Genomic DNA, 14,079 nt, shown 5'->3' with positions numbered 1-14,079 from the left:
GCTGATGTAAAGTCTTCTACTCTGCTTACAGAGGGAACTGCAAACACATCTGTGCCAGTATCTGAAGTGCAAGAGAAAGGAGCTCTGACAGAGGCTTTTAAAAGTGTTTATTGATGATTATTAGACGGAATGATGGCGCAATAGTGCAAACCACTGTGCAATTGGGAGAACACTCCCTTCCCAGCTTTCACATTTACTTTATTATAGAGGAGACATGGAATAAAGATAAATACAAAATGGGTCAGTATGCTGCATTTACTACACTCCCTTGGGCTTTGGACAGATTACAGTTCCCTCAGTGCATGTCAGTTCAGAGCTACACAAAGTGCGGAGTGGCTGCTGTGTTCTGCCCAGCTCCATGAGCTGGAATCAGCAATCTTTTTCATTTGCACACACATCCTCAGCCTGAAAATCCTAGCACCTCACTCAGCCAGTTTCTATTTCATAAAGAATGGAAAATACCAGACAATCACAAGCCACACATAACATTTACTGACACACTACAAATGCGCTTCAGAAGTACTTCTTCAGAAGCAAGGTTTCTGCTAACACTCATCTAACTTGCTAACTTGTAAACTTAGGTGCCCACTTCCTCACCTTTGTGTGATTTTCTTCCTGGAAGCTTCTAAAAACAACTGGGAGTAGCAGCTAAACTTTGTATACCTAGTGCTTGAGAGTCAGCATTGGAAGAGATTTATTTGCCGGCTAATAAACAACCAGATAGTTTGTCTAAGGAAGCTGCATTGTTAGAGTGTAAGTCAAAGAACATTCTGTCCTCAAATGATGCCTTTTGGGAAAAACCAACCCACAACCACACTTGAAAAATTAAACAACACAGTTACAAGTCTCAAGGCTAAACTGACCTTTAGCACGCAGTGGTTCCAATCATCATCCACGCAAACTCTCCTTGCCTTTGGAATCTGTAACAACATCTTTCTCTTCAAGAGAATCTAGAACCACAGCCACTTGGAGACAATAAAACCATGGGGCAGATAGTGGAGACTTTAGAAACTGCTGGGTTTATGTAATGTGACTTGGTGGTGTGCTGTCTTTCTATGTCATTCTCATTCCAGTCCAACAAAGTTACCTACATACACAAAATGTTAAAGTTGTGCCAGTTGTCAAAAACAAGACATCTCCAATTATTGATCTCACTTCAGCATACAGTTGGGACAGGGAATAATACAATACAGAAAGCAAAACCACAAGGTTTTAGTTACATAAAACAATATAATTTGTATATAAACTGACAAATACTGTCTCCATGGTTCACTAATTCCAAATACTAGTTATCTGCACATTAGTTGCTAATATCTATTACTAGAAGTAGTTCCAGCTCGTGCTCTCAGGGTGGGCAATTCATCTCCAAGACCTGTCAGCTCGTTGGTTCCGAGAGAAGAAAATCTCAGCAGTGAGATTGGGTTCCATGGGAAGATTTCATTTGCTTGTCCCCCAGATAATCAATCCTATGATTAGACAGGCCACAGCAAGGCCAAACATCAGGATACAGATCTTCTTACGGGATTTCTTCTAATAAGAGAAGAAAAAAAAAAAGCCACTGACACCAGAACAGTTGACAAGAGAAAAAAGCAAGGCCACCATTCCTGTTACTAACTTTGGTGAACCAGAGCACTTGGCACCCACAGTTACTCAAGAGAAGTAACCAATGTAGTCTGAACACTTTTACGTGTTCCTTTAACTGCATGATTCAAGAGATGAATGGTTTTAGTTTTAGGAGTGCAATGGTCAAAGAGATGCATTAAAGTCGTAACGTGACAGGTTTTGCTTCTCTTAAGGAAAATACAAGGCTCAGAGAAAGCCAAACCTTTCCAGCTATTGAGGTTTTTCAGGTAAGCCTAATCAACCTCCCAAGTAGTTCTCTGATACAATCCCCCCTTGGCCACTTAGGCTTGGTGTTGCATTTCTACAGTTTGAATGATTTCACATACAGTTACTGTACTTGGATTTTGCAGCTTTGCTCACTTTATTCATCACAGGAAACTACAGTCAACCCACATACACCAAATATTTTTAACTTGGCATCTAAGGATTTGAAGGTAGTTCTATATAACCACTTCCTTCTCCACCCAGAAAAAACACATCCAAAACATGTCCAATAGCTCCCAAACTTAAATTTATGAACACCCCAAAACTTTGTAAAGGAAGCCATGGAGAGAGACAATACCATTAAATGCTGCCAGATGGTCAAAGCTACTTTTCTTCCCTGCACTAAACAGCGCTGGAGTTTTATTGCTTTCCAGTACCTCCCACTTAACAGCTTGGAAGAGTGCATTATTTCTTTCTCTTGTGTGGAAGTCTGAAGTCCCAGCAGTGACTAAGCAGAACCCTTACTCCCTCACAGAACCTGGACCTACAGGGACAAGGGTGATGAAAGGAACCTACAGAAAACATTGCTTGTAAAGCAACAATGAGAGCCACTGCAAGAGACCTGGTGGGACAGGTAGGGCAGACTCTGGCAGAGAAACTCAGCAGAAGGAAAGGAGAGCTGCAAATCCTAGTCACCAGAAGTTTCCCAAGTCTGGGCATGGATTTTTGCATGCCAGTGTCTTGGCTAATACGTTTACAAGTTGGATACAACATAAGAATTTGTTCTTGTTTGTTCTGCTACCTCCTAAGAACAACAAAGACAGGTAACTACTTAGTCTTGCAGAGCACATTTATATGAAGGGACAGACTGTCTCCTCTGAAGTAGAAGGTGAATTTCAATACTATGTTTTTGACTCAAATGCTTTGTATTATATTCTTTGCAGCCAATTTTGAATGAGTGCCAGCTTGCACAAGCTGGCTTTAATAACTAGTTTGGTGTGCTGCAGGCCTCAGTATGTGTCTTGCTCTGCCTGTTCCATTATTGCTCAACTATACCCTGACAATAAAACAAGCACACAGAATTTACCTGATAATAGGCAGCTCTCTGTAACTGCTCACTGGCTCTTTCCACATGAACTTCTGCACTTTCCACATTTGCCTCTATGCTATCTATGGAAAAAAACAAGAGAACTCACTGTAAAATATTTCAGGGCTTCAGTGTTTAAAAATTATAACCAGAAATGCAATACTTTTAACGCAAAAACTGGAAAATTTAAACTATATAGGCAAAACTTGTAAGTGAACTAAGAAGAAACTTATTATCCAAATGCACTTACCAATCATATCTCCTTGGTCATGAATCATCATGGCTAAATCCTTAAATATCTGATTGACATCCAAAATGTCTGCCTGAAGACAACAGTTTAACAAGTTACAGCAAACACTGGGTACAATTTTTCTAATCCTCACTCAGTACCTCTTCTGAGGTACTCAAAAGGTCAGAATAGACACCAGCATTCACTGACTGAGGTGGCTTGAAGTTACTGTCTGTGCAACTGGGGATTAACACAGGGGCCTACAATACTCCTGCTACTGAATATTTGTTTCATGCCACTCGCAATTAACCCAGTATGGAACTGAGATGATCACTGTAACATGAGTTGCTCTGGCCATGTCTGAAGGACCACCAGTGAACACTGAAGGCAAATATATCTCCTTCAACAGGAGCGGCGAGATTGATCTTGGCATCAATCCTCTCTACAAGGAACTCTGGTCCTCCACATCCAGCTCTCCTCAGCCCATCCCTTTAGTTAGCACTGCACTCCTTTGATTTATCTCCCAATACTGTTAACTGGGCAGGATCTACTGGTCACCTCTAATTGCCTGATTGCAGTTTCTCTTTCTTTAATGAGTTCAAGGTCCTGTTCAGTTATTGCCACATCTTCTTCCTGAGACTGCATTTGATTCCAATCTTCACCACTGCAAAGAGAGGGAAAGACAGTATGACTCTCTCTGACTATAGGTACATCCACGCTGCATTTATAGCAAAGCACCAGTGAGTTAAAATTGAAGAGTTTCCTACAGAACAACCCCCAGGTTCTTGGCCCTTGCATTGTGCACAGGGATAGGACTAATTTGTGACAATGGTCATAAACTGGAACAACTGAAAAAAGGGACAGACCAGGCAAAGTGAAGAAATTGGAAAGCAGTTACATAGAACGCTCTGTGACAGTTATCTACAGCATTAGAGAAGAAACCTGCTTACTTCAGTTCTGCTTTTTTTTAATACTTGTACCTTCCTTCCTTCTTAGTATTTCCCCAAAAGGAAGAAATCAGGGTAAACATTTTGGTAGAGAGCAGCCTGCAAGCACATTATCAGAACAAAAGGACACCTGATAAGTGTCTGACAAAGACTCTTGCTTGCTATCTGGCATTGGGGATAAGATTTAAGTGTTTTAGTATTTTAATTCATTAGTCTAGTAAGAACTTCAAATTAAATTACACACCAAAAGAGATGTTAAAACCCAGTAACTCTGCATCCCAGTCTACCTCTCTCCTGATGAGCTGGTTCTTCACAACTGCTGCAGAAGTTACACCAGTTATAGTGCAGCCAGCACCTATAACACAAGGCCATCTCTATGTTCAGCTTAGAAAGTTCTTCAAGGGCAACATCTCCATCTTTTCAATAGAGAACTGTGCCAGGAAGCACTATTCCATTCCAGTGTTTGGAAGACAGCACTAAATAGTAAATTTTAAAGCCTCAAAGTGCCTAAAGAAATGAAGATAAACTACATGAGTGGGTCATGTAGCTGACCATTCCAGCAATTCAGCTCTGATGTGACTGCAGGGTTTGCAGATCTTTAAAGCAGAAGTTTCTGGCACGTAGCACACAGGAAGAGCTTTGAATGTGCAAGAGCTGCTGAGTGCCACCATCTCTCACTGGGCTAAGAGCTCTGCATGAACAGGTACCTGTGTGGGTCCCACTGCTTTAGTGTGCAAGGCCTTCCAACTCACCCCAGCCCCTGCATAACTGAACAGCCTGGGGCTTCACCCCGACTCTGTGGGAGAGCCCAGGGCTAATGAAGGGATGCACAACAGGCAGCTGAGCAATGAAGGGCAGTTTGCAGGGGGAGGATATACAGCTGAGACAGGTAAGCAAAGGCTCTTGACTCAGAAAGTGAAAGGCTTTATCCAGACAGGCCCAACAGATTTCAGCCCAGTTGACACAGTAACCACAGGCACTTCTGGAGGGTCCCTGCTTCTCTTTGCCACACTGGAGAGTTGATGTAACACTTTACAAAGCTATGTACCATGCAGGCACACTGTTACTGCAGAAGAAACACAACTGTCTGACAGGTGACAGTAACGCTGTCTTGTTGTGCATGTTCTAGGATTACACTGTTAGTACCTAATGTCCAGGGCTTCTGAATTTTAGGCGGCCTAATCTGCTACTCTGCATGTATCTAACTGGGCTGCTGGAGAACACCCAAACCCATGAAATAAATATGCTGCTCTCTGTGGAAACAGTCATAGTGAGTGAAATCCTGCCTGGTAATTTTGTGCTTACAGGCCAGAAGACCAGGAGCTCCAGATGCCACATCCTAAGGACAGTACAATTCCCCTCAGGGTAGTAATCACACTATCCATATTTAAGGAAGATAAAATACTGTCACATGCAGTTAGTTTTCTACATTGTATATTACATGTGGTGTAGTAATTGCTTTTCAACTCTTTTTGTTTTGCATTCAGCCAGCAGAGTCTGGCCCAAGTTACAATAACAGATCTTACCATAAAAACTTCAGTTATTTGTAGTGAAAACCTCAAGAGTACAAGAAGTTATTACCTATCAAATGAAACAAGCTGTTCTTCTCTGAACCGTTCATCAGCCTGGAAGAGATAAGTGAGTCATTAGTCTCATAGACTACCAGGACCGCTCACAAAATCACCAGCAGCATCTTGAAGACCAAAGCACGTACTGTTCAGAGAGTTCTTGGAGAATCCCACTGTCACTGCAGATTTAACTTTCAGATTTAGCTTTCAGATTTAACTCAAGTTAGGTAAGATTAGATTTAGCTTCATATTCACATTTAACTTTTTAGATTCAGATCGTCTCTGCAAATCAGAGGCAACTGAATGACCAAAACTAGCCAGATCAGCTGTCAATGTTTGTCACTTCCTTTCCCAACACAAAGCAAAAAACTTAGAGCATAATCCAACAGATAAATGTGTTCCCTTGCAGACATTAAGAATGCAGAGCTAACACAAGGCCCCGAGGCAAGAGAAGGGAAATGCCTCCATTGGCTTCTTTATTATGAATTCTTAGTAGCCACAGGGGTTGTCAAAACATAAGAGGCTAAAGGTTTGAACACACACTGGAGATATTAGCAGGACAGAAGCTATAAGAATACAAAGCACCATAGTGTGAGATTTAAGGTGTAATTTAAGGTGTGGTAAGCTTCCATTTGAACTCTTAAATTTTACAGCCTAGGGCTGACACCAAGTGGAGAGCAGCCTGCAATACTTTGCTGTTCACTGTACTTTGACTCCCCATCTCATCCTCCACTGCAACTAGCAGGATTCCTTCCCTCCTCTACATCGACAAGGAGCACACTGAAACGAGAGATTCCTTACAACATCTGCCGTGGCAAAACCAATACACCGAGGGCTCAGCTGCACTCAGTGAGGTGCCAGCAGACAGACAGCAGGTTGGAAGGCAAGCGCAAGATGTCTCAGAAGACTCATTGTTCCCAAATTCCCATGAATACTCACAGAGATCCGGGAGCCAGCTCTCGCCCTTGCCACAGTCTCCTTTTCCTTCTCTGAGACTCTCCTCTGAACTGCCTGGAAGTTATTTAAGGCCGCGGAGAAGTCATTCATTAATCGTTCCTTCTGAAGCCTCTGTTGGCGCTGAGGAATTGAAACACAAACAACTGTTCAGACATTCCCATTCATCAGAAAGTAACTGTCAGGCTCTCAAAACCCCACCACAATAATAACAGTGAATACTGGCATTCAGTGATCTTTTGGTTCCAACAGTCTGGGGCACTGGAGAGAACACAAAGCCCGCCAGGTTTTAATTCCTATTGCAAATACTCCACGCCTTGCCCACTGCAGGCCAGTTTTGTGCAACAAAGTCCTCCAATTTCAATCTGGTTCCAAGTCTGGAGCAGAGAGGTCTTCTACACCTTTACTTTTATTCAAATCACATTCCAATAATCCACCACATTTCATTATGAACCTTTGGGTTATCTACAACTCTTTTAGCCTCCATTCCATTACTCAGCCAACTTCTTACCACACTCTCCTGTCTCTCCCAGCCACGCCACACTAGATGCCTGCTGTTATTAGATCAGAAAACATCCTTAGTCCTGATAACCACTTCAGTTTATTTTTTCTCCAAATACATTAGTTGCAACAATGCTTTCCATCCTTAATTTACAGTGTCAACTTGTTTAGCTTCCACAGAACATGTCCTTTGAGTTTGAGACATCCCAGAGATGGGAAACGAGTAGTTGTGGAAAAGCTTGTCCCAAGGACTCTCAACACTAGGTCAGTCCTTATGTTTTCTGATAGAGAGATTTGCAACAGCTGGTTCAAACTGTGGGCTTTCCAGGGCTGTAATCCTGCACTGAGCTTGTATCAATTCAACACTCAGTTCAAGGAAATAAATCTTTTCAATTATATTTTTTTCTGTAATAAGCCACTAGAGCATCCTCATAACACACTACAGCTTCCACCTGAGCCCTCTGAAGCAACGACCCTTGTGCCAGAGCAGACCCTCAGCATGCTGTGCTCCAGGTCCTGCAGATTTTGACTGAATTTTCCCTGGGCTGCATTCAGTGAGATGCACATGACAGGATTTTGTTCACCACAGGAAGATTAACAGAAGAATATTTGCTGACCAAACCAGCAAAATGTGGCCATGCTTCCAACCAGCATATAAACGTTTAAATACAGAAATAGGCCAAAACAACATCTGCTGACCCACATCCCCAGATCATCCCACAACAGCATCACAAAAGCACGTAGTGGTGGATTAACATGAATAGCACAGGATTGTCCCCCCCCTCTCCCATAGGGAGGGTGAACTCGAATTACTATTTGCTAAAAGATAAAATCATAATCTTTGCCTTGTTATATTTTGCTTTATTCAAATATGAGCAAGGTGAGTCAGCTTCTCCCCTTCCCCCACCAATAAATCACATGCAAGGGAAAGCTTTCTGGCATGATCACATTTCATACTGACAGGCAGTTTGCTCTGAGCTCTTATCCTAAAACACTGCCTTGCACCACCAGGTACTTTGTAAACAAGATTATTTTTCAGAAATTTACTCAGAAAACCAGAATTGCATACTAACCTCTCCCTGAACATTTAGGGTCTCTTATTCTCATGTGAGAAAGTTTAATACTTATTTGCCCCTGGGAAACAGTGTTTTTCCAGTGTCATATACGCAGCCAGTTTAATGAGTTTCCCTACTTCACTTCAGCTGTGCCAGTTCAGGCTCTGGGAGGTTGTGGTCCATGCTAATTTCAAAAAATGAGTGATCTAGAAATATGCCCAGAAAATTCTGCCTGCCTACCTGTTCAGAAGCAGACAGGGGGAGTGGCAGAGACCCCAACTCCTTGAGATATTCATTGGTCTCTTTGGCAAGGCGGTTTGCAGAGTGCTGCAGCTGTTGTCTGAAATAAAAGTTCAAAAGCGGTTACACAAGTTCTACCTAAAAAGCAGTCTCTGAGCATTTTAGTGTCCAAAATGATTACTAAATAAGGGTTCTGAGATCACACAGCTTTACAGTAGGTTTTTTTTCAACCTAAAGGATCAGAGAAGTATGTTTAGTTTTTCATATCAACTTGACTCTGGACTACATTTTTAAAAAAATATTCAAATAATTTCTGTGCTCTCTGCTAACTAGTATAATTCAGTGGTTTAAAAAATATTTTTTTCTCCAGTTGCATAAGAAAGAAACAACTTTGTTCAGTGAACATAATCCCTCTCTCAGGGTGAATTCCTTGTGGTACCAATTAGTAATTAACTGTTTACTTAACAACCGCCAACTCCATAGTACAGGGACTCTGAAATATTAAATTCTTCCTTCTTGTGAAAAGTAATGGTCAGAAAGAGGAATGATACATCATCTACTTCAGGAATTGCAAGGCTTTCCCTTGAGCCTTTATGTTTTCCAACCACGTTACAATTTGAAGTTTATTTATGCAAAGTGCCTAATCCACAAAAACTACACTGTAAACCAGGATGACACAAAATGCTAAACCAAGAAACTATTTATCTTGCATTCAATGGGTACAAGATGCTAAAAGAAAGTCACATACTCAGCCAACAGATATGTAAATTGAGGCATTCAGGCTCCGTTATTTTCCAAGCTGTACATGTGAGCTGAATAAACCATCTCTGTATTTTGGTATTAAGTTTGTATGGCAGCTGACAATTTGTGGGGTGCAGCCACTCTGACCTCAAAGGGTAGAGATTATGACACTTCTACAGTGACATTAAATGGAAAAGCATTTGTTTGGCCATCAGTGATTAGTTCTTTAATCTACCGATTAAATAGAGATTGAGTCAACTGAGAAGCTCAAGGAAGCAAATCCCTTTCTCTCCTAACTGGGCTCTGATCTCATCCTTCAGATGTGGTGTATGCACCTTCCACCACAAGTCATGAACTTATCCAAAAAATCAGCTATTATAAAATCCAGGTAAGTTGTGCATTCAGAAATCCAAGGTACAGTCGCATGAAGAGAGAACAGAAGAACCGACTTCCAAGTTTTCTTTGATGACCCCCTGGAAATTATTCTTTTTATAACTTGCTATTTATGCTCTATGAATTTGTGAAAGATGCACAGACACAGAGAGTCCCTGTTCAGTCTCTCCAGGAGTCAGTTTGGACTACACCTGTTTAAACATCATCTACTTTGTCCCCCTCTGGCACATCATTCTTCTGAAATTACATGTGACATTTTGGCTGCCACATAGGATTGCTAATCTTTCTACCGCCTAAATCCATCTGTACTACAAACTACTCTTTCACCATAATTATGGGGATTCACTGATGTTTTTCCTTACTGGTCTCATGTGAGGACCAAGTACCTCCTATGGCATTCATTTCTTCTACGCCACAAATGAAGCTCCTGTGGCTGCTCCTCAGAGCACAGCCAATGCTAATGCATGGCTGAGGTACTACTACTTTTAAAATAAACTATAGAAAAGCTATATAGAAGAACAGTATAGATCCATCCCCATCCAGCAGTTTGGAATGGCTTCATCAGAGTCCTGCAGAAACACTTTAATTTGTCCAGTAAACGACTTACTGCGGCTACTCATTTTGGGTTTGTAGGACCGTACTAAATGTATCTCATAAAGCATTTCCCCACAGCAAGTAACCCAGTTCCTCTAAGAATACAGAGAGAAATCAGAGGACCTATACCAGTGTTTGCTCATTAAATACTTACAAGTTCTCCTGAAGCTTGCTGGAATCCTGCTTAGTTCCCAGCTGGCTCATCAAATTCTTTATCTGAGCAGCTGAAGATAAAGAGATCACAAGATGAGTTAGTAAGACAAGTTCTAATGTATTTGATTCCTTCTTGAATGTATTCTTTCAGCTTTAAAAGGATTTATTTCAATGTTGGACTTAAACTAGTAAGACAACACTTACATTCTTTGCTTTAAATATATACAAGTATCTTAAAAGTAAATGCCAAGAGGATGGGGCCCAACTCTTCCCAGTGGTGCCCAGTGACAGGACACAGGGCAACAGGCACAACTGAAACACAGGAATTTCCATCTAAACACGAGGAAAAATTCCTTAGCTGTGAGGGTGACAGAGCCCTGGAACAGGCTGCCCAGAGAGGCTGTGGAGCCTCCTTCCCTGGAGATATTTGAACCCTGCCTGGATGCCATCCTGCACAGCCTGCTCTGGGGGAACCTGCTTTAGCAGGGGTTGGAGCAGATGAACTCCAGAGGTCCCTTCCAACCCCAGCTGTTCTGGGATTCTGTGAAATGCAAAGTGTATATTAAACATCCCTACCTAGACATGATTCAGCCTAACAAACTTTCAGATAAGAAAGTGATAGTGAGGCACAGATAGCTCCAGAGACTTGTCTTCAGGGTTAAACATTGTGCTCTCCTCTTCCTCGACCTTTTTAGACCAACAGCTTCACTATGCTGCATTGCCACTTTTACATATCTTTAAATCACTTAAATTATTACAACTCTGTTAAAAAAAAAAAAAAAAAAAGAAAAAAACCAACAACCAAGGATTGGTATCAGTTTCCCAAAACACCCAACCAAGCTCTAATTTTTCTACTCATGATAGCCCAAACCTTTCACAATACTGGCCCAAACAATCTTTCGAGAACAGCAGATAGCAATGTGCACTTCACAGGTGGCTTTCATCAATTTGAAATCATGTTGTAGTGCAAGTTCAAGACCTTCTTCTCCCCATCTCTTGTGTTTTTCCACTATTTTCCTTGTGTAGGCACGAAACCACACAACAAATCACATCAAACCATTAACTTACCTAAAAGACAAGTAGCATTTTCTCTCCCCACTCCCTCTACCTTAAAATACTTTTTTGACAGAACAAGAAGCTGCTCCACTTTACTCTGCAGCAGCACAGTTTTTATCATTACTGAAGTGCTGAGCTCAGCACTTACAACAGCAGCACAAAGATTGATCAGCTCAAATCGATCATGAAATCATATGTTATCACATCACCACTGAGAGGTAAGACCAAGGAGGGTCACTCTAATACAGTTCCACAGACAGCTGTACTGAATTACCCCATGAGTTTAACAAGAGAATTCTTCCAATTCAGTGACATCCTCCTGGATAACTTCTGCTTTCAGCCTGGAGCCTCTGCACTGGATTAAATGTGTTGCTGGAGAAACATCAGATCCCTACAACAGCCACTTCTTTTCAAGTGATGTCCAGTGGCTTATAAGAAGGGTAGCTCAGCTACGGCTGCAATATGAGCTAATCAGTAATAAGCCAGTAATTAGCTTTTGCATCAGCTGAGGATATTCTCACTGAGAATTCCAGACTTCTATTAGGTCACACAATGAGGAGCTGGCAACTCCTTATACTCTGAGCTTGGCTTCCAGCAAGCAAGACTGCACATATTTCACAGCTCTGTCAGGCACAGGAAGGTCAGAAAAATTCATAGTCAGGTTGGTTACAAACAGCACGGGGACAGCACTGCATATGAGGATGCCGAGGACTTGGCAAATGGCATTTGTGCCATAATGTCCAGACACCCTGGGACTTATTTTTCTCCACTGGGGGAGGTTCTTGTACAGTCCTTTTTCCAGGCCAGGCAATGTGCTGTTTGTCCTGCCCTGAGCCAGGTTCAGCAGTTTGCTTTGCTTAGTTTATCTCAGCCGACAGCAACACACAGTCTACAAAAAACGAGAGGAAAGTGCCTGGGAAACCAAAAGAAGGGGCTAGAGCTCTTTATTCTTTGGACAGTGGGGATGCACCAACACAGAGAGCCCCCTCAGTCAACAGTTTTCAGTCACCAAGACCTTTTAATTCCATGTACTGACTATTGGACAATTAAGATTACTTAAAACACTTTGATCTCTGCCCTATCTGCAGGACTCTTACATTAGCTGAGCAAGTAACAGTTTTGCCAGCTCAGGCCACCAGTTTTCTGTACATTTTGTGCGAAATGCTCACTCTACAGAGATTTTCCAAAGGAGTGTATAACACTCAGCTGTGCCTACTGTTTGTCTGCTCTTTTCCTTAGCGAATGAAAGGAGAAATGAGGGCAGCCTTAAGGCTTCAATGTATCTTTCTCTCCCAGGCCTGAATGGAAAGCTTTTACATTATGTGTAGTGAAGTTAACTACTGTAACGTTAAGTCAGATGTTCTGAGAGTTCCCACCCACCTCGATAAGACTGTAAGGCTATTTGTTTTATTTGAGATGGGCAGTGCATGGAGATAGGATGGCTGCGGGTCATAAGATAGCAAAGCCTGTCCTATGAGAGAGAGAAGCTGAGCTGCTTAGAACAGGAGGCTCACTGAAGTCTCAAGGAAAGGAGGAGTGTGAAGAAGAAGGAAAAAAAAAACGGAAAAAAAGGGAAAAAAGCAGACAAGCCATGTTATTTGGTGAGCTTTGAAGCAGTTCAGCTATGCCTGTACCAAGAGGAAATGAACATGACTGACCAAAGCAGTTTCAGTGATATTAATAGCTTTGAATAATCAGAGAATTCACCAACTTTCTGAGGAACCAACATGTTCCACTGACCTTGCCCCTAAAGACTTGCATGGCTACTTGAACAATTAATGCCCCATCCAGCAAAGGCTGTGTCCTTAGGAAGGCTTACACCAAAGGCTCTTTTGGAAGTGACTCCTTCAGCGAGCGGCATCCCAGCGGTCAGCACCGAGATTTCTACGATCAGCTCACAATACCGATAACTTTCTCTAACGACAACCCCGCGGCCAAGAAGCAGCACCACCAGGTCCGCAGGGACACCCCAAGGGAGCAGCACCCCGGCACGGCAGCAGCGCCGGCTCCTCGGGCTCCCGCTGCCCCTCCCTGGGGCCGGCCGGGCGCCGGTGCCGCCCGGTGACAGGGGCTCAGAGAGCAGGGCTGGGGAACACCCGGGGAACACCCGAGGGAGCCGGGCCCCAGCCGGGCCCGCCCGCCCCGGGCACCCCCGCCCGGCACCGCCCCAGGAGACTCCGCCGCGCCCCCAGCCCCAGCCGCGCCCCCGGCCCCCCGCACTCACTGTACTGCGCGATGCGCTGCACGTTGGCGCTGCATGTCTGGACGATGGCGCTGAAGTCCCGCGGCGGGCCGGGCGCGGAGCCCCGCGGCTCCAGCGGCCCCAGCGACATGGCCGGGCCGAGCGAGCGCGGCCGCCCCGCCGCCAGCACCGCCAGCGCCTGCGCGCACCCCGCGCCTGCGCCATGGCGGGCCGGGCTGAGGGAGGGCAGGGAGAAGGGAGGGCAGGGAGAAGGGAGGGCAGGAAGGGGTGAAGGGCGGGGTGGCGGAGTCACTGAATCCCCGGGAGTGGAGGAGACCCTCGGCTTCCCTCCAGTCCCACCGCCCGCCCGGCGCCGCCGCTGTAACCCCTGAGCCGCTGCCCCGCACCGCCCAGCGCCTCCCGAACCCCTCCAGGGACGGTGACTTCGCCACCTCCCCGGGCAGCCTTGCCCATCCCTGACCGCCCCAACAGTGAAAACGCGTTTGTAATGTCTGAGTCTGCCCCGTTTTAGCTTAGGGCCATTTCCTCTGG

General features: G+C 43.9%; 1 protein-coding gene across 2 annotated transcripts; it reads right to left on the bottom strand.

The window, feature by feature from the left end:
• Window positions 1-92: 92 nt before the first annotated feature.
• On the bottom strand, window positions 93-13,720 carry STX12 (syntaxin 12). Of its 2 annotated transcripts, none has more exons than XM_027892186.1 (9): window positions 13,570-13,720; window positions 10,291-10,360; window positions 8,409-8,508; window positions 6,598-6,735; window positions 5,672-5,715; window positions 3,702-3,807; window positions 3,165-3,237; window positions 2,915-2,997; window positions 93-1,530 (listed from the first exon to the last, which is right to left on the bottom strand). In XM_027892186.1, the coding sequence occupies exons 1-9, from the start codon at window positions 13,676-13,678 to the stop codon at window positions 1,438-1,440; spliced, it is 816 nt and encodes a 271-aa protein (XP_027747987.1). In that variant the 5' UTR covers window positions 13,679-13,720; the 3' UTR covers window positions 93-1,437. The 2 variants fall into 2 exon arrangements, with proteins under 2 accessions (XP_027747987.1, XP_027747988.1); XM_027892187.1 differs by having other exon boundaries at window positions 93-1,527.
• Window positions 13,721-14,079: the final 359 nt, after the last annotated feature.

This window comes from Empidonax traillii, unplaced genomic scaffold, assembly GCF_003031625.1.
Source record: "Empidonax traillii isolate 1590-97213 ecotype Southwest subspecies unplaced genomic scaffold, ASM303162v1 scaffold341:size590984, whole genome shotgun sequence".
Lineage (NCBI taxonomy): Eukaryota > Metazoa > Chordata > Aves > Passeriformes > Tyrannidae > Empidonax > Empidonax traillii.
The sequence above is the reverse complement of the archived record's forward strand: the minus strand, read 5'-3'. Positions and strand labels throughout refer to the sequence as shown.